This window comes from Cornus florida, unplaced genomic scaffold (assembly GCF_030987335.1).
Source record: "Cornus florida cultivar Cherokee Brave unplaced genomic scaffold, ASM3098733v1 CherokeeBrave_3.0.0_Hap2_Chr08, whole genome shotgun sequence".
In the NCBI taxonomy this organism is placed as follows: Eukaryota; Viridiplantae; Streptophyta; class Magnoliopsida; order Cornales; family Cornaceae; genus Cornus; species Cornus florida.
This window is the reverse complement of record NW_026775578.1, coordinates 18,647,081-18,670,921: the sequence shown is the minus strand read 5'-3', so window position 1 is coordinate 18,670,921 and position 23,841 is coordinate 18,647,081. Positions and strand designations below refer to the sequence as shown.

The 23,841-nt window shown below is 39.4% G+C and overlaps 2 protein-coding genes across 2 annotated transcripts; one reads left to right on the top strand and one right to left on the bottom strand.

Moving 5' to 3' along the window:
• Nucleotides 1-40: 40 nt before the first annotated feature.
• Nucleotides 41-6,698, bottom strand: LOC132270555 (mRNA-decapping enzyme-like protein). The gene is made up of 8 exons (XM_059771734.1): nt 6,188-6,698; nt 6,047-6,087; nt 5,799-5,848; nt 4,638-4,782; nt 4,287-4,343; nt 2,776-2,902; nt 1,690-2,154; nt 41-361 (listed from the first exon to the last, which is right to left on the bottom strand). The coding sequence occupies exons 1-8, from the start codon at nt 6,344-6,346 to the stop codon at nt 305-307; spliced, it is 1,101 nt and encodes a 366-aa protein (XP_059627717.1). The 5' UTR covers nt 6,347-6,698; the 3' UTR covers nt 41-304.
• A 9,023-nt stretch (nt 6,699-15,721) lies between these two features.
• Nucleotides 15,722-16,483, top strand: LOC132269811 (uncharacterized). The gene has a single exon (XM_059771053.1). The coding sequence runs from the start codon at nt 15,722-15,724 to the stop codon at nt 16,481-16,483; it is 762 nt and encodes a 253-aa protein (XP_059627036.1).
• Nucleotides 16,484-23,841: the final 7,358 nt, after the last annotated feature.

Here is a 23,841-nt window from a genome sequence, read left to right as displayed (position 1 = left end):
AAGTATTTGAAGGGCACCATCCTCCTTGGACTCGATAAAATTTGAATACCTGAAAAAACCCAACACCCGTCTCAATTTGAATTGGCATGCCTACCATGGGAGATATTTTTGTGACCACAATTACAATGTTATATATCTCAATACATAAATTCATGTATTTCTATTTAGCTGGTGAAATATGTTGCTACACTTTATAGGTCTTCACACAATCTCGTAGTTTGCCAAAAAATCTACAAAATAGACAAAACTTCATTCTTCGCAGGACAATGGAAATTCCACGAAGCAGTGCTGGTTCTTCATATGCTCAGGAGTTGTGCGCGTTCACCAGCGCCCGATAAACCATGTCAATGAATTGATTGTCCTAACAAACAAATAGCCAATGACAGAAAATTAAGGAAAATAAACACACAAAAATAGAGTAGAGCACTAAATTTAGATATGTGCAGAACATACAATGGTAGCATCTCACTCATTCATGATATTCATAAAGGATGATAGCCTAAAGACAGCTATGACACCGATCGGATGAGGAAAGTTTTTCCATCCCTAACGGTAATGCATGGGCAAAGGAATCAAACAATTACCAGGTGCAATTAGATTTTTAATTTTATTGATCAAACACAACTATATGAAACACGCATCACTTAATCCAGTTTCCATCAATGAATGAATACTTATTAATTTCATATCACATCAAATCGTAGAAAGGATCACAACACTTATTCAGAGAGATGAATCAAAAGCTGCAGTTGTAGGAGAAATGAAGTCAATACAGAAGACAACTACAAAAAAAAACTGCACTGTCCTAAGAATTAAGTAATCATCCTCCACAGCACACTGCTATTATTCCTTTTTAGAGTAAAATCCAACCATTGTTTGGTGAAGGCTTTTTTCTAGCATTGAGAAGTTATGATTGCTAATACAAAATCCAACTTAGACATTCTTATTCCTAGCACATTGTGTGTATGTGTATATATATATATTTTTTGATAGGCAAGTCGCACATATCCAATCCAATTTACTTTCTTTTCCTTCACTTTTTTTCTGCAACTAATTTACTTTCTTCCATCACGAAAGATTTAAAGAAAAAGTCAGAAAAATTATAAGCTTTTTGGATTAGCCTACAGATGCTTGTTGTCAGGGCTAGTGCCAAAAATAAGAATACCATGCTAGGAGGGAGCAAAGACAAGAATTGAGCCCAGCCATCCCACCCCCAGATTCCATTTCAATACTATCCCCCGACTTTGGATACCTAAACTCCTTAAATGTGCACTCTTGATAAGATTTTGTCCACCTTGCAAACTTCACGTAAAAACCTTGGATAAGCAACCTGATTTTCCTAAGTTGATTGCAAATCAAACCATTTATAGTATGTGGATATTCCAAAGAGGCTAATAGGAAAAGTGAAACAAGACGTTGTAAAACAAGGAAGTATGATTTTCAACGGTACACTCTCATCAAATTTATTTACTTATCCAAATAAAAAAAACCTTATCAAAAAGGAATAAAATTAGAGACATGCAATAATTTCATTACTAATTATTAATAGCTTCAGGCGCTTGACAGTGCATACAAAACTAAATTTCCCAACCACAAGCATCCATTAATTCGATGGGCAAACCCAGTTGGAAACCAAGTGGACAAAAAGAATATACAGCTGAATGATTAGGAAGGTCAGAAGAAACATACCTGAACAAGCATCAAAAGTGATTCGCGGACTTTTTCTCTGGTAATAACTGGCCCATAGTTTGTGGTAGGAACAGGAGTTGGAGTAAGAGATGGTGGGGGGGTAGGTGGTGGAAAAGGTTGAAGCAATGGAGAACCATACGGACGTTGTAGATTCCCAATAGGATGAAGTGGAGGAGCAGTAGGCATGGATGGAGCAGGAGGCATCATAAGCGCAGAAGAGGATGGAGGACCAAAAAATATAGATGGCTTTACAAGATTAGTGGCCCGGTTGCTGCTGCTGCTGGGTTCAGGAGTATCATTGGGTGGCATTGGGGTAGATGTTGGCAGAGGCGGAGATATTACCTGGATGGTTGGAAGAGTGGGAGGAACAACACTGGGTGAATGGGAAGGAGGGATTGATGCAGAGGACTGGTAAGGCAGCCCAGTCATTGCTGCGTTTGAAGCACTCCCAATATTCATAGCTGCCTGTAAAAATATGGTTCGAGTATTCAGTCACGGTGACTACAAGATTACAGTTACTGTCCCTAAACATATTGAAAATAATGACTTTATAAAATTAATTCATGAAACGATGTATGCTTGTGCCGAAGAACATTCTGTATGAACAATAAGTCACTCACCCGCACACACACAAAAGAGAGAGAGAGAGAGAGAGATAGAGGATCATAAAAATATGATTTCAATCCAGAATAATTTGAGCTTGGAAATATGTGAAGCACTGCTTTAAATGAAGGTCCTTTTACCAGGTCATATAAGAGGTATCTTTATCAGCTTAAAATAGAAATACATATACATACACATGCATGGCCCTGAGTACAATGGAAATTGAAAACTCACATGTCACAATAAAAGGGAAACTTAATTACAGTGAAGAACTTTCGTTGAAATTAAATTCAGGGAAGCTAAATCACTACTTCATAGACTAGATGTCTAATTTTGAATGAGTCAATTAAATGGCTAGTAGAGTGCAAAGAGCTCAAACCTTCAAGATGGCAAATCAGGAAATCTGGGGCAACACCTCTTTGAGAAAAAATAAATAAATAATCAAATCAAATGTATATGGATACTCCTTAGAAAAATACGTACACTGAAAAAGTTCACAAATGAAGGGTCATCAGGAACATCTGTGACATTGGAGGCGGTCAATGATGATGGCTCCAGAGGACCTTCCATTACCGCCATAGTTGGGACTGCTTCAAGTTCTTCAAACTCACTGCAGTGAAGCAGAGATAGAATATATCTTTTTAAAAATTGATAGCAACTGATACTTAAGTTGTGTCACAGGTCTCAACTTTCTAGAAATAGCCAAAGCACACAATAGAGGGAATGACATTTAAAAACGGATTACAGCACAACGTGAAGATAATAAATAAAAAGCACACCAGTTTTATAATGAGAGCTGGAATTTATATTACATGGACTCTTCAAAGTAGGTGAAGGCACACAATACTCAGATTTGGTGTGGAATATGTGTCCGATATTTTTTGTTGGACATGCACCTAAAAAGCGTATCCAATTATTCAATTTTAATATATTATTGCTTCAAAACAAGTGAAAAGCCTATATTAATTACTATGTAACATAAAGAAACTATTTTATTCTTCGAACCCTCTTGGTGCAAACAATTCCTTGGGGGGGGGGGGGGGGGGGGGGGGGGGGGGGGGGGGGGTTGTATGAGTTAACAACTACGGAAAAAAAAAACTACTTTATTATATTTATAAAAGTATATGATAATATGATATGTAATAGTGTCCCTGTGTCCTTCTAGTTGGAAATTTGATATGTCTAATGCTTGGATATGTATCCGCATCTGACTCACATACTTGAGTTCAGGTAACATAGGACATGTAGATCTCTATCATCACCTTGATGCTTAAAGCAGCAGCAGAGACACTGAACTAGTGACACTGCATGTGTTCTAAACAAAGAGAAGCACACGTAACGGAAGCAAACATAATCACATCACCCAAATTAAGAAAATATTGACAGGAGAAAAGAGGAGGTATGAACATGTTCCAATCAGAAACCTCTTAAGCAAGAAAACTGAAGGTTGGAAGTCAAAATTGGAAAATAAAATGTTCCCAAGTCTCAGTAAAATTGGAACTTGGGTAAATTGGGACCTATTTTGTGCATCAAATGTGATTGAGTGCCCAAGATACTCAACAAATAGCAAATTTAAAGAAGAATGACATAGACTTTACGTAGGTTTAAGTAGATTTTACTAGTTATAGCTACAGCCAAAGAGCAACAACAAATAAAATCAAAGAAAGAGTATCTAACACCATATACAATAAGAGACGGCCATCTGAAGAGCCATTGGACAAAATTTATTGTGAGCTTAGCAATTGGAAGATCTTGGTTCTTAAAAATCCTATTTGATCCCTTCCTAATGCACCAAAGCAAACATATAGGGACCACTTTCCATTTAATCATGTCATTCAATCCACTTCGTTTTATATTTACCCAAGTAAGATCGCCAAAACCGATCTTGAAATCAACCACAAAATACAAAAACTAACAAATGAAACGACCTACACTTTTTTCACTGCAAAGAACATAACTTTATCTATTATCAAAGAGCATGAGTAAATTATTACCTTTTAGTAGATGATACCTGTGACTTTGGAGGCACCTTGGAGTATGCATTCAATATCCTGGTCATGCACAAAACATGAATAATGGAAGTACTTAAGTAACAAATCAATATTATTTTTATTATATAATCATGTTTGGCATTAATTCCATAAATTTAGAAGACACCGCTCCTCTAGCCACCGACTTAAGTCAATAGACAACATGAGCCCATCAAGTTCATTGTCGACCAAAGATATCAAGCAAGCACATTCTTAAGCTTCTATCTAATGAGTCGCAATGTGTGAATGTATTACCGAAGTAATATCTATATATAAGAATTAGAAAAAACCGAAGTTGTAGGAGAACAATAGTACCTGTTAAAGAGATTTGCAACCTCTTCACATTCGCGTGCATTGTAGAACCATATACCATTTACTTCTTGGGATGCATTTCTATATAATAGATACGGAACCTGGACTTCATATTCAAAATCTCCCAAGAGATTCTCCACTAAATTATCTGGCTCATGCAAACATATTGACACCTTTTAATGCAATTGAAGGAGCATGTTTATATGAAAAGCATCATATGAACTTCTAGGAAAATGTTAAATTTCCAAGGGCAATAAAAAAACTGTGCATGATTATTTCAACTTGTCTAAAGTCTCAAACCCCTGCACAACAGAGAGGTTAATGAGGCCCCTTTAAGTTACGCAATATCTTTAGACACTAGAGTCATATTGAGAACTAAATCTAAGGTTCTCTCTTTTCATTATAAAAGATGAGGATCTCGATCTTTTGATTCATTGATGTTAAACACGATGCATTCGATAAACTAAGTCAAGGGAAATATACTTACAGTATCTATCATGGTTGGACAAAAACAATGATCATTTGATTTTTGGGGCTGATTTTGAGAAGAGTTAAAGTACAAGGTTGTCTTCAATTATTTTGAGTTTGAAAGAACAAGAATATTCTGGTCAAATAAATCCTAAAGAGTGGAAATTAGCACGTATCGTGCTATGGGAACATACCCTCAACTCCTTTCGTTTAATATGGGAACATACCATTACTCATATCAAGTTCCATTTGAGGTCACCTGAAACATCGTTTCTAAATTTTTCAAATTTGAGAACAAATGATTGTTACGACAAACAAAGCCAAACGAAGCGCTACAACATGTAGCATCTATTTTGACTATGTCTGTAATGTATAGTGACTAAAGAAAGGTCATAGAAACATACTTAGAAATTAAATTTCCTTGTTCTTTTTTGGTGACTACCTCGCTCGTTCTCTGATTCAAGCTCGAGTGTCTAATATTTAGGCAATTTTCCTCTTATGTTTTGTACATTCCCAAATACAATGATTTGATGCATATCTAATGCCCATAATAATTTAAGTTTATTATTGACAGTAGAGGAAAAATAAACCAAAACATCTTTCTGTCAAACTACATTCACAAATCCACACTATTCTCTATATGGAGTACAACTATATAATATAAAAAGAATATAGATCAAAATGTGAAGTACTAACCTGTATTTCTCCGGTTCATTACAATAAACTGGAATCGGGGTTGTGTATTCCTGAGATAGCCACCAAAAAGAGCTTTATCTAAAAATTCACAATTTACACTACTCTACACAAGATAATCCAGTTAAATTGAATCCGAGTAAAAACATTGTGAATGCAAAACCAACACCAAATTCATCGAACCCTTTAAAATTAAACCCACAAACCCAACCTTTTGAAAACCCTTTTTTATTGAAAGATCGAATCTTTACCTCTTTACGACGAACAGAGATCCTTCAACATCCTTGCGACTCTGCAAATGCATGAATCGCATACATAAATAGAGCAATCACGGAACTTTTATATGAACATATACATTTATGTATCATAAGAGGTTTAGGGATTTGACTAACCCATTGGCTGAGCTCGATGTTGAATTGGTAGAAGGTGACATGAGCAGCAGTGATGAGAATCTCTTCGATGAATGGATCGATTCGCTGGAGAACGGTTAAGTTGAGGAGTTTGGTACTCTTTAGGTCTAGATTCGGCATCAATTTGCCGTTCTGAGACATTTTCTCTCTCTAGATTATATATATATATATATATATATATATATTTGTGTGTATATCGACAAAGCCTAGCTTCTCTCGATTCTTGGCTATGGTTTCTATTTCTGTTTCTATTTCTATTTCAGAGAGATAGGGAGGGGATGAACGAGGACACCTGGTAGAGAGGTTGATGAACGTTTGTTGGTAATACTTGATGAACAAAATACTCTGTATCTAATCGGTTGATTGTGTAAAAAACTACTATCCCTTTCCTTTTTTTACTCCGTTGCTGTTAATTACTATACTCAGGTGATTCTCACTTCCCCCGATTTTCCGGGCATCCAAACAGAGTCTTGTCTTGTTGCAATTGGTTGGGTACAATAGTCTCAATTTCTCAATTGTCTGCATTATTTCAAGGTGGTACTCTTGTCAGCATGTGAATTGGAATCTGGTCAAGTGAAATTTAAAAAATATACTCAAAAAGGAACAAAATATATATGATTTTAATAAGAAAAACAATTCTTTAATAGATTTCTTAAATTCACTTGGATCCTTTAAAAAAAAATTACACTTGAATTTATCTAATGTATTAAAAAAATAAAAATCATAATTAGCATTTTGTATTAAACTATTTAACCCATTTCATCGCGTCCCGTCCCGTTATCCTAATTTGATTGGAGGCCGAGTTTAGAAAATAGTTTAACACTTTGTTCCATATGAAAGAAGATAGAAAATTAGATGGAAGGGAAAGAATAAGGGATGGATAAAACATCTTAGGAAGAGATTGTGTATTTTCTTATTTTATTCAGTTAGATAAAAAAAGATAAGAAAATAAAGTCATAATTTACTATGTTAGTTAAGAGAGAAGAAAGGAGAAAGTTTTCATTATTTTTACCATTATTATATTCAATAATATTTATAATATTGTAATTTATAGAGTATGGTACTGTCATTTAAAAGTTGTATAATTTATGATACTATTTAATTTAAAACTTCTATAATAATGCACTTGTTTTCCCTTCTTTCTTCCCGTTTAGTTTTTGACGGATAAATATTTGTAAAAGAGGAAGGATGGGTATCATCTTTATCGAACTTCCTTTATTCCTATTTTGTCTCCACACCTCTTATTTTCTTCCTACCAAACATAGCACAAAATTCGCAAAAGCTCTTAATTAACCTAATTAATACTCCCTCGTCTCAAATTAAATGTCTACATTTTCATTTTTGTTGTCTCAAAATAAATATCACATTTGAAAAGTTAAAAGTACTATTTTTTATATTATTATTAATTTAACATTTTTACATTGAACTTATAAAAAGTAAGCCATCACATCATGTGGATCCACGATGAACATATTTAGTAATCCATTCACTACCAAAGTACCAATACAACAAAAAAAATATATATTAAATCCATCATATTAAAAAGTTAGATTCTCAAACATTTAATTTGAGACGGAAGGAGTAATTAATATATAAATAAATATTATTATATTAACTACAACTTTTTTCCTTTATTTTTTTTGATAATTTTAAAAATATATTCATTATTATGATTGTTAAATATTTGATTATCTTATAAAAAAAATTACAAATTTTATTTAAAATTGAATTGTTTATTTTAAATTACAAAATTTATTTTTAAAAAAGGTGACAAGGGGACACTTTTCTTTACTGGGTAAGAATGAAGGGAAATAGACTTAATGTATTTTTTAGGAAAAATTACACTTATCTTTCTTATAGTTAGGATTTATTATACTTAGCTCCCATGTATTTTGAATAATTATAGTTATCTCCCTTTTAGTTATATGTGTGTAATAAATTGACCCATCTCTCACTTCACTAACTATCATAGATGGTCAACGTTGTAATCTGAACCAAGACGTTTTTTTTTTTTGACTATTTTATTTTATATTGATTAAAGAAAAATTTTGAATTGAAATTATACTTGTGGATTTCCCATATGTTTATGTGAGTTTTGAAATTTTGATTGATTATATATATAAGGCATAATCTCAACTCCTTTAAGCAATAAGACATTAGCTGGTAATTTCAAATTCTCAAATGCATGATTTTTACATATAAACTGGGTAAGAAGGTCAGAAACACCGCTTAATATACAAGTAACATTATGATCATGACACGGTTATCATCAATTCTGAGACGCATAATATCTACATATAAACTGCGTAAGAAAGTCATAAACTAGTACGAGTAGGTCTTTTCTTTATTTATTTATTTAAAAATTGTTGATGGTAGTTCGTGAGTAGGATGAGGATTATATTCCACGTGAGCCGGGAGTGCTGAGATCAGTATCCAAGTGCGGACCCAAGCAACACAAAGGATTCCCTGGAACCCAGGGATTGAGAAAGGGAAGGCAATGTATGGCGATACCCAGTAAGTTCGAGCTCGGCGGTGATTGGTTGTTGAGAACCTCTTAACTCTGCTTTTAAGGTTAATTAACTTCTCCTATTTATAATGCTTCCGAACGGTCAATATCCGTCAGTTATAGAGGTGAATTCCTTCTTGTCCGAGGGGTCGAGGACCCCTCCTTCTGACAGATGGGACATTGCTCATCGGGTGGAGGTACCTTCCCCCTTCAGTCCAGAGGAGAAAAGCTATTTTGCCCCCCAGTCTAAAGGGAAAATGGCGCTCCCTCATTAATACAGGTCATGTCAGCTGTCTTTCATAATTAATAGCCTCTTTTAGTCCCATCTAGAGCTCGACCTTGGGTATCGTTGGCCTGCGAAAGGCGAACCCTTGAATCCCAGCCACCTGTCCACACTTCCTCATACTCCCGAATTTGAAAGTAAAGAATGGATCTCCTCAAGGTATTGCCTTCTCGACCTCGCGAGATCCAGTTCAAATTATGGTCCCCCGAGACTCCTATTAGTTCAGAGTGGGAAGAGCTCGGGGTGATCAGACATTGGTCCTCGAATTTCCTTCAGATCCCAGATCGGGAATTCGAGGTGGTCAGACTTCGAGGTCCTCTCAAATTCAGGACGAGGGTGGCTCGAGGTAACAGAGGTAATCATGCGCCCGAGGTCCTGTCTGCAGGAAGGGACCTTGAGCTGTAATAATATAACGAGGAGGGACCCATCCGATTGGAGAGGGGTACGTCCTTAAAGGAGTGAAGGGTAGCGACCCCTTCCTTGCCAGTATTTCCAGTTATGGGATGAGCAGCCCAGAACTACTGTTCCCTTTTTCTCAATGACACGCCAGACAGATTCTGCCCAGGTGTGCCTATTGAGAGAGGTGGTGCCACATAAGCAGGTGATACGGAGAATCTGTCAAGGAGATGCCACATAAACAGGTGATGTGGCGATTTCGTCAACAAAAATTTGGGCTAGTTTTGTCTAAAATTGGTATAATCCGTCTCGTACCCATCCCGCCGTTAAAAGAGATAATGGGACGGAACCGGTACTCCATTTAACCCATCGAGGCGAAGATATTATACCAATTTAAAACCCGTCCCGAAATAAGAGTGGAGTTAGTATGGATGATTTTTAATAAGGCGGAATAAGGTTTAGCAAACTCCGTTCCAAACTTGCCCCGTTGCCATCCCTACTTAAGAAGCACCATCGCATGTCCTCCAGTTTCTAACAACAATTTGATTATGTGTAATTTATCCATTAACAATTTGATCATGTGTAATTTATCCATTATTTTATTAGTATAACTTCATTATATAAACTAATACATCGTAAATATTTATGCTTCATTTGGTTGGAGGGATGAAAGGGAGAAGGAAGAGATGGATGAGATATTCTTAGTAGAGGGAATGTGTCTCTCTCACTTTTTGTTTGGTTGAATTGAATGGATAATAAAAATGATGGTTGAGATGTCCTTTTTTTTTTTTAATCGGAAGGAAAAGAAACATAAGTTTTATATTATTTGTACTAATATACCCTTATTATTTTTAAAAATTCTAAAAATTCTATATATATTCCAATTTTTTAGGAAGGTTAGAAATAGAACAGTTATTACTTTTTTCCATATCCTCTTCGTCCCAATTTTGGACAGACAGAAAAATACAAAGGAGCCTCTTTGCATCCTCCATCTTTTCCAACATTCCAATCAAACACGGAAAAGTTATTTTATCCCATCTCTCATCCTTAATTCCTCCCTCCAACCAAACATAACACTAATACTACGTTTGGTGTGCAGGAATAGAATAAAATGTAATGCCCATTCCAACCATTCATTTGTTTAGTATGCAATTTAAAGTGAGAATGGTCATTTCCATTGGAATGAAAATTCATTCCACAACTAAACTTATGGAATGACCATTCCATTTACAAGTAATTTTTTTTTAAAAAAATCAACTTCCCAAAAGACATTCATGTTCCAAGTCTAAAAACCACTACTTTCTACCACAACCACCAACGCCTTTCACCACCACCACCACTACCACCGCCTTCTACCACCACCACCGCCACTGACTTTTACCATCGTCCACCACTTACCACCACCACCACCACTACCACCTCCTTTCACCACCGACACTTCCTTCATTTGCCCCAACCACCACTACCACCACCGCCATCGCCTTTCACAATGCTTTTCACCACAACCACCACCTTTCACCACCGTTGCTGCCACCGACTTTCACCATTGCTACCGTCTCCCACCGCCACCACCTTCCATCACTGTCGCCACCTTTCACCACCATCGCCACCATCTTTCACCACCACCATTGCCTTCCACCACCGCTACCGTCTTCCATCACTTCCACCACCACTACCGTCTTCCACCACTTCCACCATCACCAGCGCCATCACCTTCCACCACTTCCACCACCACCAATGCTACCGCCACCGCTTTCCACTGTTGTCACCACCTTCCACTACCACCACCACCAGCTCCACCGCCTTCCATCACTGCAGCCACCTTCCACCACCGTCGCCGTCACCACTGTCACCACCTTTCACCACCACCATATCCATCGCTTTCCACCACCGCCACCACCTTCCACCATCACAAGTGCCATCGCCTTCCACTACTGTCACCACCTTCCACCAGCACCACCGCCACCACTGCCACCACCTTTCACCACCACCATATCCATCACTTTCCACCACCTTCCACCACCTTCCACCATCACAAGTGCCATCTCCTTCCACTACTGTCACCACCTTCCACCAGCACCACCGCCTTTAACCACCACCACCTTCTTCCACCAACACCACCATCACCATTTTCCACCACCACCACCGTTACTGTCTTCCACTACCACCACTACCTTTCACCACTACCGTCACCACCTTCCAACACCATCACCATCTTCCACCACCGTTAACTCCACTACATTCCACCACCACCACATTACTGCCACCACCTTCCACCAGCATCACTGCCACCTTCCAACAATACCGTCGGTGTCGCCTTCCACCATTGCCACCACTGCCGCATTCTAACACCACCACCTACACCGCTACTGCTTTCCACCACCACACCATCGTGACCACCACTGCCACTGCCACCATTTATTTTTAAAAAATTATAAAATAATGTCATTTTGTTAATTTAATTTATTTGTTATTAAGAGGGATATTTTGGAGAACTCAATTTGAAATTTATTCCATTTAAAATATTAAATTGGTCCAACCAAACACTATAATGGTTATTATCATTCAATTCTTACACATTTCATATTTACAACCAAACAATATAATGAGAATGATATTCCATTTCATTCTCATTCTCATTCCATTCATGTACACTAAAGACAGCATAAGGTCCAGGGGCAGAGCCAGCATATGCCTAGGGAGCACATGGCCCCTGGCCTGGACCGCCCTATATAATATATATGAATTTTTAAAATTATTTTTACATATATATAGAAACAATGGTGTTCAATTGCTCCCTGGTGAACAGAGACTAGCATACTCACTTTTAATCCTAATCGTATGATTTAATCCGACAAACATTATTTAATTAACTTTATTTTAATAGTAATGATACTATGTTCGATCAAATTGGCCTATTACTAGTCCGAATCCAACGTTTAATTGCCACATAATTACCTAAATCGTTAATATTTCTAAAGATACGAAAAATAAGGTTTTGACTATCCCCCTTTGATTTCTCCATAGTGGTATATTCGTTTTCATTCTTTCTCTATTTGACTCACAGTTCCCTTTTCTACTTTGCAAAATTGAAGGGAAAACAAAGGATTGAGAAGTCTCTATTGTATTCTCGGCTGGAGTCATCTTCTTATTGGCAAACAAATAACTGCTTTTAAGTTAAATTGGAAATCTAATGTATAAATGAAAGATGAAAAATTCCATTAAGGCTTAGATTTAGATACAGTATTTATGTTATTTTATGACGGCAAACGGTTGAACTTTTATGATTGAATTATTGGTGTTTGGAAAATTTTTTTTTTTTTTTTTTTTCAAATCTCTTTTTGGTGAAAAATACAAATAAATGGATCAATATGATTTATGTTAAAAAATTAATGTTTTCATTGTCTTCAACTTTTCCTTATATATTGGTAAATACTACATATAATGGAAATAGAATTAATGAATGATTTGGGGATGCAAACAATTATATCCTCTGATAAATGTGAGTTGTGTTCATCCAAGTGATTCCATTCAACATTACTTTTTGCTTATATATGATCTGCTAAAAGAGTAGCCCATATATGATCCATTTCGTAATGAACTTTTGAAGTTTATTATTATTATTTTTTTTTCCTAATCAAATCCCCAAAACTAATACAATATACATAACCCAAAATATATTTTGAAAAAAAAAAAAAAACACATGAATACATATATACCTTCAATCTTATTAGGATTTATTTTTTTCTGTTCAAGCCAACATATACGTTTATATGTATTTTCCCCTTTGACTTTATGAACCAATAAAGACTTCTCAATTCTTATCTTCCCTTCAATTTTGCAAAGTGGAAAAGAGTACCATGAGTCAGAAAGAGAAAGAATGAAAAGAAAGATACCATTGTGGAGAAATCAAAGAGGAATCATCGAAACCTCTTCAGCTTCTTTCCATTTTTATTTTTTTTATTTATTTTTGGTATCTTTAATGTGCAAATAAATATTAATGATTTAGGTAATTATGTGACAATTACACATAGGATTCGGACTAGGAGTAGGCCAATTTGATCGGACAGAGTATCATTACTATTCTTTTAATTATTTTAGGAAATTTACTTATTTCTCTATTAAGACTCGATACTTTTAAAATAAAATGACTAAAGTAGATATTTAACAAAAAATTAACAATATACTTTCCTAAAAATAAAAATTAACAATTTCGTTACTCCCAATAGGCTATTGATTCCTGATAGTTCATGATTGTTGCGAAGAAGGGATGGAAAGATGGCCATCGGAATAAGCTGAGACCTACAACTAGAAGATGCAATAGGCTACTGTGGAGGGAAAAATCTCCCTCCAATAAGAGCAATCCACGTCATCATAAATATAACTTTATTTTCAATAAAGGTTAAAACCCATTTCTTCAGAAGCCTAAGTTGAGTTGTTCATAAGCCCAAAACTCCCGCTATCTAACTACGGGCTTTACTAAAGCTCGAATCAAGACGCCAGCAGGCATGTGTACCAAGTTAGATGCGGCCCAAATCCATTTAAAGAAGGAACCGGTCCTATAAGGAAAAAGAGTCATCAAATGAAGTAAGTTCTGTGTAAGGAAAATCCGGAAAGGGAATAATTATAAAGAGGAAAGAATTCTATTTGTAAAGAAATTGATATATGGAAAGAATTAGAAGACAAGTAATGCGAGTCCTACCACAATTCTTCTAACTTTTGTATATAAATAGAGGCCCAGACCTCCAATAAAGGGATCCAAGCAATTCTACGCTTCTCTAGATACTATTCTTATTTATTTTTACTGTTCTTGAGTGTGTTGTATTATTTTTCTCAATTGTTATTGGTTGAGTAGAATTTTGCACTTACACTTTGGCGCCGTCTGTGGGAATCGTGTGCAAATATATTCCCATTCTTGTTTTTGTTTCACAAGTGAATCCTGCAGCTAACCGTCCAGAATGTCGAACGGAGGATCTTCAACAGATTAACAGACGGAGTTGATGCAAAAGATGCGTGAAGAGTTTCTGCATCAATTTAACGTACTTCGTCAGGCAAACGAAGCAAGCATAGCTCAGATCGCCTTGCTTTAACGGCAGAATAACGCTCTGCAAACGACGCTGGCCCAGTTGGCACCACCGCCACCAGTGGGTGACACAGCAGCTCCCCCTAGTCAGAATATTCCTCCGATTACTGGACTTCCGCCTGATGGGGTTCCACTTAATGGGGCACGACCCAATGAGGTTCAGCCGAATGAGGTTCAGCAGCAACGGAAGGCAAGATCCGAGGCTGTGGCTTCAGATAATGTCCCTCGTCGCACGCAGGATGAGCAAGTCGAATCCAGCCATAAGCTTACGGTGTGGTCCAATGGAATCCTAAATGGTGCAGGTGTTCAGGATGCCTTTGACGAGAAGAGACTCCTGAAGATTCAAACACCTGCCGAGATGGCTAGAGAACACAAAAATTCTTTAATCAAAACTCCTTTCACTCACGATGTGTATCTGGTAGAGAGGCCCAAGAAATTCACCATGCCTTCTTTCACCCAGTCTGATGGAACAGAGGATCCTTCTCGGCACTTAGATCATTATGCTCAAAAGATGGCTTTGGATGATCGTAATGACCCTTGGATGTGCAGAGTTTTTCCTACCAGTTTGACAGGAGCAGCACTAGAGTGGTTCAGGAATAGACCGCATAAATCCATCCCGGATTACGTAACTCTATGCACCATGTTCCTGGCACAGTATTGCGGAAATAAAAAGCAAAAGAAGAATATTGCCAGCCTCTTCACCGTAAGGCAGAAAAGGGGGGAAACATTGCAGGATTTCTTATCAAGATTTAACATGGAGGCATCAGAAATAGCGGATTATCATCCCGCAACTGCTATAGAGACATTTAAACTTGCAATGATTCAGGGGACGAAGTTCCACACTTCCCTAGTCAAATATTCTTCTTCTGACATGCAGACTCTAAATGCCAGAGCCCAGATTTACATTCGGCTTGAGGAAAATATAGCCCACCGAGCGCAGCACGCTACCCTCGTGACAGTGGAAAACAAGCCTCGAGAAAGAATCCCAACTCCAAAGATTCAAAAAAACCAAGTTCCTCAACGCCAGTCACCCAGGCACCAGAAAAAAGGCAAAGGGTAGAGGAAGGATTTACACCTCTCCGAACTACCTTGGCTCGGCTCTTCCAAAAGAATAAGACGAAGTTTACAACTCCGCAGCCAATAAAGCAACCCCTGGAATAAAGGGACAAAAGCAAACATTGCACTCATCATCGAGATTATGGGCATTCAACCAACGATTGCCGATCCTTCAGGCGACAGGTGGAGAATATGATCGCCAGAGGTGAGTTGACGAATTACCTCATGACAAAGGAGCATGCAAAACCCCGCGAGGTCTATCCCCGCAAGGTAGAGGGTACGCAAGTAAAAGTTATCCATGCAATACATGGTAGGTCTGAAGATGATCAAGAGTCCGAGGAGGTGTACAGGTCCAGATTGAGGGCAACCCACAAGCTCAGGAAGATATCCTCGGTCAATGCTATCAATTCTGGTAGCATTAGTATTGGATTCGGAGATGGCGACCTATCCAGAGTGCAACTCCCCCACGAGGATCCATTGGTCATCAGTCTTTTAGTGGCCAATTGTATGATCAGGAGGGTTTTGGTAGATCCAGGAAGTAGCGCAAACATAATCATAAAGACGGTCTTTGATCAGTTAGAGATCACGCCATCATCTATTCGACCTACCTCCAGCCCGTTGATGGGATTCGATGGCACAAGAGTAGATCCCCTTGGAGTAATAGATTTGTCCGTAACCGTGGCGAAGAGGACTCTGAAGGAGAACTTTGTTTTAACAGAGATCCATCATTCTTACAATCTCATCATGGGAAGAGGTTCGATACATCGGATGAAAGGAGTTCCGTCCACCCTCCACCAGGTGATGCGGTGCTTATCTCCGGACGGGAAAGAAGTAATTAATCTGTGGGGCGATCAAGTCGCAGCGAAGGAATGCTATATGCTGACACAAGTTGAGGCGAAGAGGATGTCGACTCAACAGCAACTAGGTGAGGCTTCTAAAACTGGACCCAAATAGCAATTACAAAGCCCATTGCCCAAGTATCTTAAGGGAAAGGAGGAAGAGGAAATTGCGAAACCCACCAAGGAGACCCTCGAAGCCGTGGAAGTTATCTTCGGCAACCCTCAGAAGGTTACTTATCTAGGCTCTTTTTCCACGTCAGAAGAAAAGGAGGCATTAAATGATGTCATCCGGAGCAATGCAGATGCCTTTGCATGGGATCACTCGGACATGGTAGGGATCGATCCCACAGTTTCCTGCCATAGCCTAAAGGTGGATTCGGAGTTCAAACCAGTCAAGCAGAAACACCAAAGGTTTGCCCCTAAACGCAATCACATTACAGTTGAAGAAGTAAACAAATTATTGCAAACGGGTTTCATTCAAGAAGTACAATATCCGCAGTGGTTGTTGAACGTGGTAGTCGTACAAAAGAAGAATGGAAAGTGGAGGGTTTGTGTAAATTATACCAACCTAAACAAAGCCAGCCCTAAAGATAGCTACCCTTTGCCCAAGATAGACCAGATGGTTGATGCTACCACCGGCTATGAGAGGTTGACATTCCTAGATGCATACTCGGGATACAATCAGATTCCTATGGACCCCGAAAATGAAGAAAAAACTGTTTTTATTACAGAAAAGGGGACTTATTGTTACAGGGTCATGCCCTTCGGACTGAAGAATGCTGGAGCTACTTATCAACGACTTGTCAACAAGATATTCGATAATCTGTTGGGAAAGACAGTTGAAGCATATATAGATGACATGGTGGTTAAAAGTGTGAAGAAAGAAGATCATCCGAAGTACCTACAGGAAGTTTTCAATACTTTGAAGAAGTACAACATGAAGTTGAATCCATCAAAGTGCTCCTTTGCAGTATCATCAGGTCAATTCCTCGACCACATAGTGAATAAAAAAGGGATAGAGGTAAGTCCGGCTTAGGCTAAAGCCCTCATCCAGAATCAAGAACCAAAAAATCGCAAGGAGGTGCAGGTACTTACTGGTCGGATCGCAACACTCAGCCGATTTATATCCCAATTGTCAGATAAGTGCAAACCATTCTTCGATGCTATACGATCCAAGAATAAAGATATATGGGGACCTCAGCAGCAGGAGGCTCTCAGTCGGTTGAAAGGTTACATGGCTGAGCCACCAATTCTATCCGCTCCAAAACCCGAGAAGGTTCTTATTATGTACTTGGCAATTTCTAATACATCGACAAGTGCAGCATTGATTAGAAACGAAGGAAAGAGGCAATATCCAATCTTCTACACAAGTAAGACCATAACAGATGCGGAGACGCGATATAGTAAAGCAGAAAAAGTTATTTTAGCTTTGATCTACGCCAAGAGGAAGCTTCGGCATTATTTTGAATCTCATAGCATTATGGTACTCACCAACTATCCTATACGGGGTATACTCTCTAAGCCTGATTTATCTGGGAGAATTACCAAGTGGGCTATCGAGCTTAGTTCCTTCGACATAACCTATGAGCCAAAGGTGTCGCATAAAGGACAAGCCGTAGCGGATTTCCTTCTTGAGTATGAAGATACTCCAGAAGAGCCGGCACACCCAGAACCACAGTGGGAACTTCGAGTCGATGGTTCCTCGAATCAAGCAAGTGCAGGAGTAGGCGTTGTAATGTCAACTCCCGAAGGCACCAAGCTGCAGCAATCTATCTGTTTGAAGTTCCCAGCTACGAACAATGAGGCCGAGTACGAGGCATTACTTGCTGGTCTTCGGTTGGCTAGCAGTCTCCAGGTACGTTGCTTAAAGGTTTTTAGTGACTCACAACTTGTTATAAATCAAGTGACAGGTCAGTATCATCCCAAATAGGAAAGAATGAAAGCATATAAAGAAACTGTAGAGAACATTGCACGGGGATTCGATCAGATCGAATTCTATCAGGTACCTCGTGTTGAGAATGCCGAAGCAGATCAATTGGCCACATCAGCGTCATCTTCAAATGAAGATATAATTCGGATTGTGCCGATTGACGTTCTGGACGAGCCCAGCATTAATCCACCGCAGGAAGTAATGGTAATTCCAGTTATTCCTCGAGAACCATGCTGGATTGATCAATTGGAAGCTTACCTCAAACATGGGGTTCTTCCAGACCAGAAGTCCGAAGCACGGAAGCTCCGTATCACCGCAGCTAAATATGCCATCATTAACAATCAGTTATACCGAAAATCATTTTTGGGTCCTTACCTGAAATGTTTAAGCCCTATTGAGGCTCTTGTAGTGTTAAGACAAATCCATGACGGAGATTATGGTAACCATTCCGGGGGCAGATCCCTCGCGCATAAAGTCCTGACTCAAGGTTACTTCTGGCCGTACTTGTCCCGGAATGTAGAAGAGTATACACAAAGGTGTGACAAATGTCAACGTCACGGTCCTATGAAGCATCAGCCTGCCGAAGATTTGCACGTAATGGCGAATCCATGGCCATTCGCATAATGGGGCATTGATATGGTGGGCCCATTACCCAAGACTGTGGAACAAAAGGAGTACGTGCTACTAGCTACAGATTATTTCACTAAATGGGTAGAAGCCGAGGCCTACTCAGGTGTGACCCATGAGCAGGTAAAAAGTTTCCTTTGGAACAACATCATTTGCCGGTTTGGGGTCCCAAAAGTCATTATGATGGACAATGGTAAGAACCTCGATAATAGAAGTACAAGAAAATTCTTTGCTGAGCATGGAATTGTACAAAAGTTAGCTACGGTTAGTCATCCACAAGGGAATGGACAGGCTGAAATAACTAATCGGACAATTTTCAGTTGTTTAAAGAAGAAATTGAAGAAACTCAAAATGAAATGGTACGAGAATCTCCCTCAGGTGCTTTGGGCATACCGAACCACACTGCGGCGGCCTACGGGAGAGAGTCCCTTTGCCATGGCTTATGGATCTGAAGCTGTGATCCCAACCGAAGCGGCAGTTCCGACCCTTCGGACATTCTTATTGCTTGAAGGAAACAATAGTCAGCAGCTTGAACATAGTCTCGATCTCCTTGACGAAAAAAGGGATGCTGCAGCAATTAGGCTTGCTTCATATCAGCAACAGCTGCGCAACAGTTATAACAAACGCGTCAGATTCAGGAACTTTGTGGTAGGCAATTGGGTTTTGAAGCAAGAAATAGCTCATGTAAAGAAACTGGAACCTAATTGGACCGAACCCTACCGGGTTACCGAAGTAGTGGGGAAAGGAGCATATCGTTTGGCTGAAGCTGACGGGCGTCCCATTGCGCGTCCTTGGAACGCAATACACCTTAAAAGGTATTTCCATTAGATAAGTTTGTCAATTTTGCTACAAATTCTTCACAAATAAGGCTAAGTATGTCCATAGTCAGCCAAACTTTTCTTTATTTTTACTTCTATCATATTCAGTACAATTTTACTCTATTTATTTCTTTCCATAAAAATGGGGGCCATACTACTCTATGATTTTGCAACTTTTATGCATGCCAAGTCGCACGGCCATACTACTCTATGATTTTGCAACTTCTATGCATGCCAAGTCGCACTATGCAATTTTTATGCAAAGCAATGTTAGAAGCATGCTGTTAAAAAAGGCATTCGTCACAATGATTTTTAAGAAAAAAACAAAACATGAGTTATGGCCTATGTTTAAAACTTTCTATCCCACATCGATAAAAAAGTATGTGTTACATTCTTTTATATATGGGAATATTCAAATAGTTAATTGCAGTGTAAGGAGGGCCCACTGGTATTTAAGGCTGTCAAGCTCAATACCAGAGGCATTCCTTACACCGACCTTTTTGACAAAATTTAGTCTATGTCCCACATCGGATAGAAATAGAAAATAAATGCGATTAATATATGCGTAGTCCATTACATTTGGATGCCAATAAAGGAGTATCAATGGAGGAGAAAAGTCTCCAAAGTCAACAAATAGGAAACTTCACAGCCATTGTTACTCGCTTTCTTGGCCTATTATCATTTTTGAATCCTCGGCCTCATGATAAGTTGTTTGAGAAAAAATATAAACAAAACCTCTCCTCAGGCTCAGCGCCGGGGAGTAATCCATTCGCCTCGGACCCTAAACGTTCGGCTCGGCAAACCAACCTCCCCTCAGGCTCAGCGCCGGGGAGTAATTCATTCGCCTCGGACCCTAAGCATCCGGCTTGGCAAACCTCCCCTCAGACTCAGCGCCGGGGAGTAATTCATTCGCCTCGGACCCTAAGCGTTCGGCTCGGCAAACCTCCCCTTAGGCTCAGTGCCGGGGAGTAATCCATTCGCCTCGGACCCTAAGCGTCCGGCTTGGCAAACCTCCCCTTAGGCTCAGCGCCGGGGAGTAATTCATTTGCCTCGGACCCTAAGCATCCGGCTTGGCAAACCTCCCCTCAGACTCAGCGCCAGGGAGTAATTCATTCGCCTCGGACCCTAAGCGTCCGGCTTGGCAAACTTAACTCTTAAGCTCATATTCACTGATTCTAAGTTCGATAATATAAGCCACGAGATTGTCCCATATTGAAAAATTACAAGAAGAAACAAGTATAAATATACTTGCTTCACACAAATCCGTTTCAAGAAGAGTTCTCTTAACGGTTAAATCACCAAAGGGAAAAACAGTCCTCTATTATCAGATAAACCATTAGAGGAGATCTCTTCTTCACATCTTATTTATTTTGCTTCGGAAGGGAACAGATAAGGAACTCTCAGGCAGGGTACTTTCCTTAGAAATAACCTCATCTGACAAAGTGTGTGCAATATTAAAAGCATACAAGCATACTCAGTCAAAGTAGAATAAAAATGACACAACTTAAAGAAACATGGATATATCATTCATTCCCAATGTTGTTTCATTAATATATATATATATATATATATATATATATATATATATATATTACTCGATCCTACTTCCTCTTCGGATCAAACGGGGTAGATTCAAAAGCATCTACCACAGCTGGACTTGCAGGTGGAGGATTTGATGGGCCAGTTGCAAAAGTAAAGACACTTGGAGCTGTAGGGACCTCAGGATGAGCTTTCACCATCTCGGCAAAAAGAACTTCAGCTTCTTGAGCTTTTGGACCCTCATCATAATGGAACGACACTCCCATTTGGGCATCAAAAGCTTCGGGATCTGTTGTATTTTCCCCTGAACCCTGATTGAAGCCGGACCTGAATGCCTTGGCGCTAGATAAGCGTACCAAACTGGTGTAACGACCCTGCATCTGCCTCCCTGCAATGATGCAGGTACTAAGGGCATCACTCAAACGCTGGACTTCAGCCTCCAGCGACTCAACTTTGGCATCAGAGGCAACTAAATGCTTCTTGTAAACATCCCAAGCCTCGTATGCAATTTGTGCATTAGCAATGGCATGGGATGCCTTCTTCTCAGAATTACTGAGGTCCTTCTCCAGCTTCTTAAGGGAAAGAGACTGAGCCTCAGCAGTAGCACAGAGGGCCATAGTATGATACAAGCCCTGCATTGTGAGATAATAACAATGTAAGAAAGTGTGTAAGGCAATTATGACAATGGAAATGAAAGACGGGACAAACCTCTATGGCTCGAACAGGGGCAGATGGGAGTAGCTGTTCCGGCCCCATTCTGTCGATAATTTCTTCATCCTTGGGGAGCCACATTCCCTAAGCAACGGCCAGTGCTGTAGATGGGTCATTGATCATAGAATCACCAACATGGAGGATGGACTTGTCAGCCCTCAAGAAGGAAGGAGTCCAAGGTGTTCCAGCCTCGGCAAGGACGTAAGTGCTGACCTCATCCTCAGGGTTAACCTCTTTGGCTTTCTTCCCTTTGCTTTTTGGGTTGGAAGCACCCTTGTTTTTCGCGGCTGAAAAGGAGTTCAGCCTTGCCCTTTTGTTCAAAGGGACTTCGTCAATCTCCTTTTCTTGCTCATTTGTGCGCAGTATAGTTAACGGAGCATTCTCTGCAACTTTCCTCTTCAAGGCTTCAGCCCTCTGTTTTTCTTCCTCAGTTATGGGGAAGCTGTCAAAAGATAGAAGTGAGAGGTCCATCAGATCAGCGGCTACAGCTCTGGAAGCAACTGCTTTAAGACTCGCAGAAGTGAGTAAGCTCTCGATCGAGGGAGGGTTGCTCTAGACCCGGTTTTTCCAGGAAGAAAAGCCTCTTCTTAGCAGCTGAAAAAGGAAATGTTGCTGAAAAAACACCAAGAAACTCGTAAATATATCGAAATAGTAAGACTCGACATGGGAAACAGCCCGAGCACTCTTCATGAAGAAAAAGGGGATATTCTATACCTAATTTTCCGAACTTGCGAGAGATTGGGAGTTTGCTTGATTGAGGCACGGCCCATTTCCCTCGAACAACTATCATCATCTCTTTCCACTTCTTTTCAGAAGTAGGAAGGTCTGTGCATATCCTTTGGTGCAAGGGGGAAGTGAAAAAGAAACGACAAGGCTCGATTCCATGCTTAGAAATAGAATAAGTAATCAGCAAGTCAGCCAGAGTCAAGTCAAGACTCTCTTGCCACCAGCGAATGAGGAGTGCTGAGATTACTTGAAGGAAGTTAGGGTTTACTTGCAGGTGTGCAATCCCCAATTTGTTGAAGACTAAATGATAGAAGGGATGAAGGGAGAACCTAAGAGCGTTGAGATGCCCGACAGAGAGGAGCAACTCGTCTTCTCCGATACCCTCGCCGGCGCAAAAATCAACACCTTTGGGGTACTCTGCAATTTCTATCCCCTCAGGAATCTCAAATTTTTCTATTACGGATTCAACGGAGAACGGGATGCGGTGAATAGATAGAATTGCACTCTTCTCTTCCTTAGTGAGGATATTGTCCGACCCAGAAGTGAATGTTCCAGCCTGGATCGGAGAAGCACCTAGCTGATTAGCCGAGTCACTTACGGGTTTAGGAAAGTTCGAAACCCTAGGTAAGGGAACCCTAATGAGATTAGGGGAAGACGAGGGAGTGGACTCAGAATCTATGATATCTATACGTTCATGAATAGTCGAAGTACTCATAATGCAAGATCGAAGAGAAAAAGATGGAGAACTAACCTGATAAGACGACGGAGTGAATAATGCAAGAAACGTAGTGAGAGAAAAAGTAACCCTTATAGAATCTCTTAAAGCAGAATGGCAATGGGTAATTTTCGAAACGTTTTTTTGGTAAAAAAGACAACCGTGCAACTTCAATTCCCTTTTTAATAGGAGCCGCAATCCAATTAAAAAGGGAATTGGGGGCAAAGTGTGAAGGGAAAAATCTCCCTCCAATAAGAGCAATCCACGTCATTATAAATATAACTTTATCTTCAATAAAGGTCAAAGCCCATTTCGTCAGAAGCCCAAGTTGAGTTGGTCATAAGCCCAAAACTCCCATTATCTAACTACGGGCTTTACTAAAACTCGAATCAAGACGCCAGCAGGCA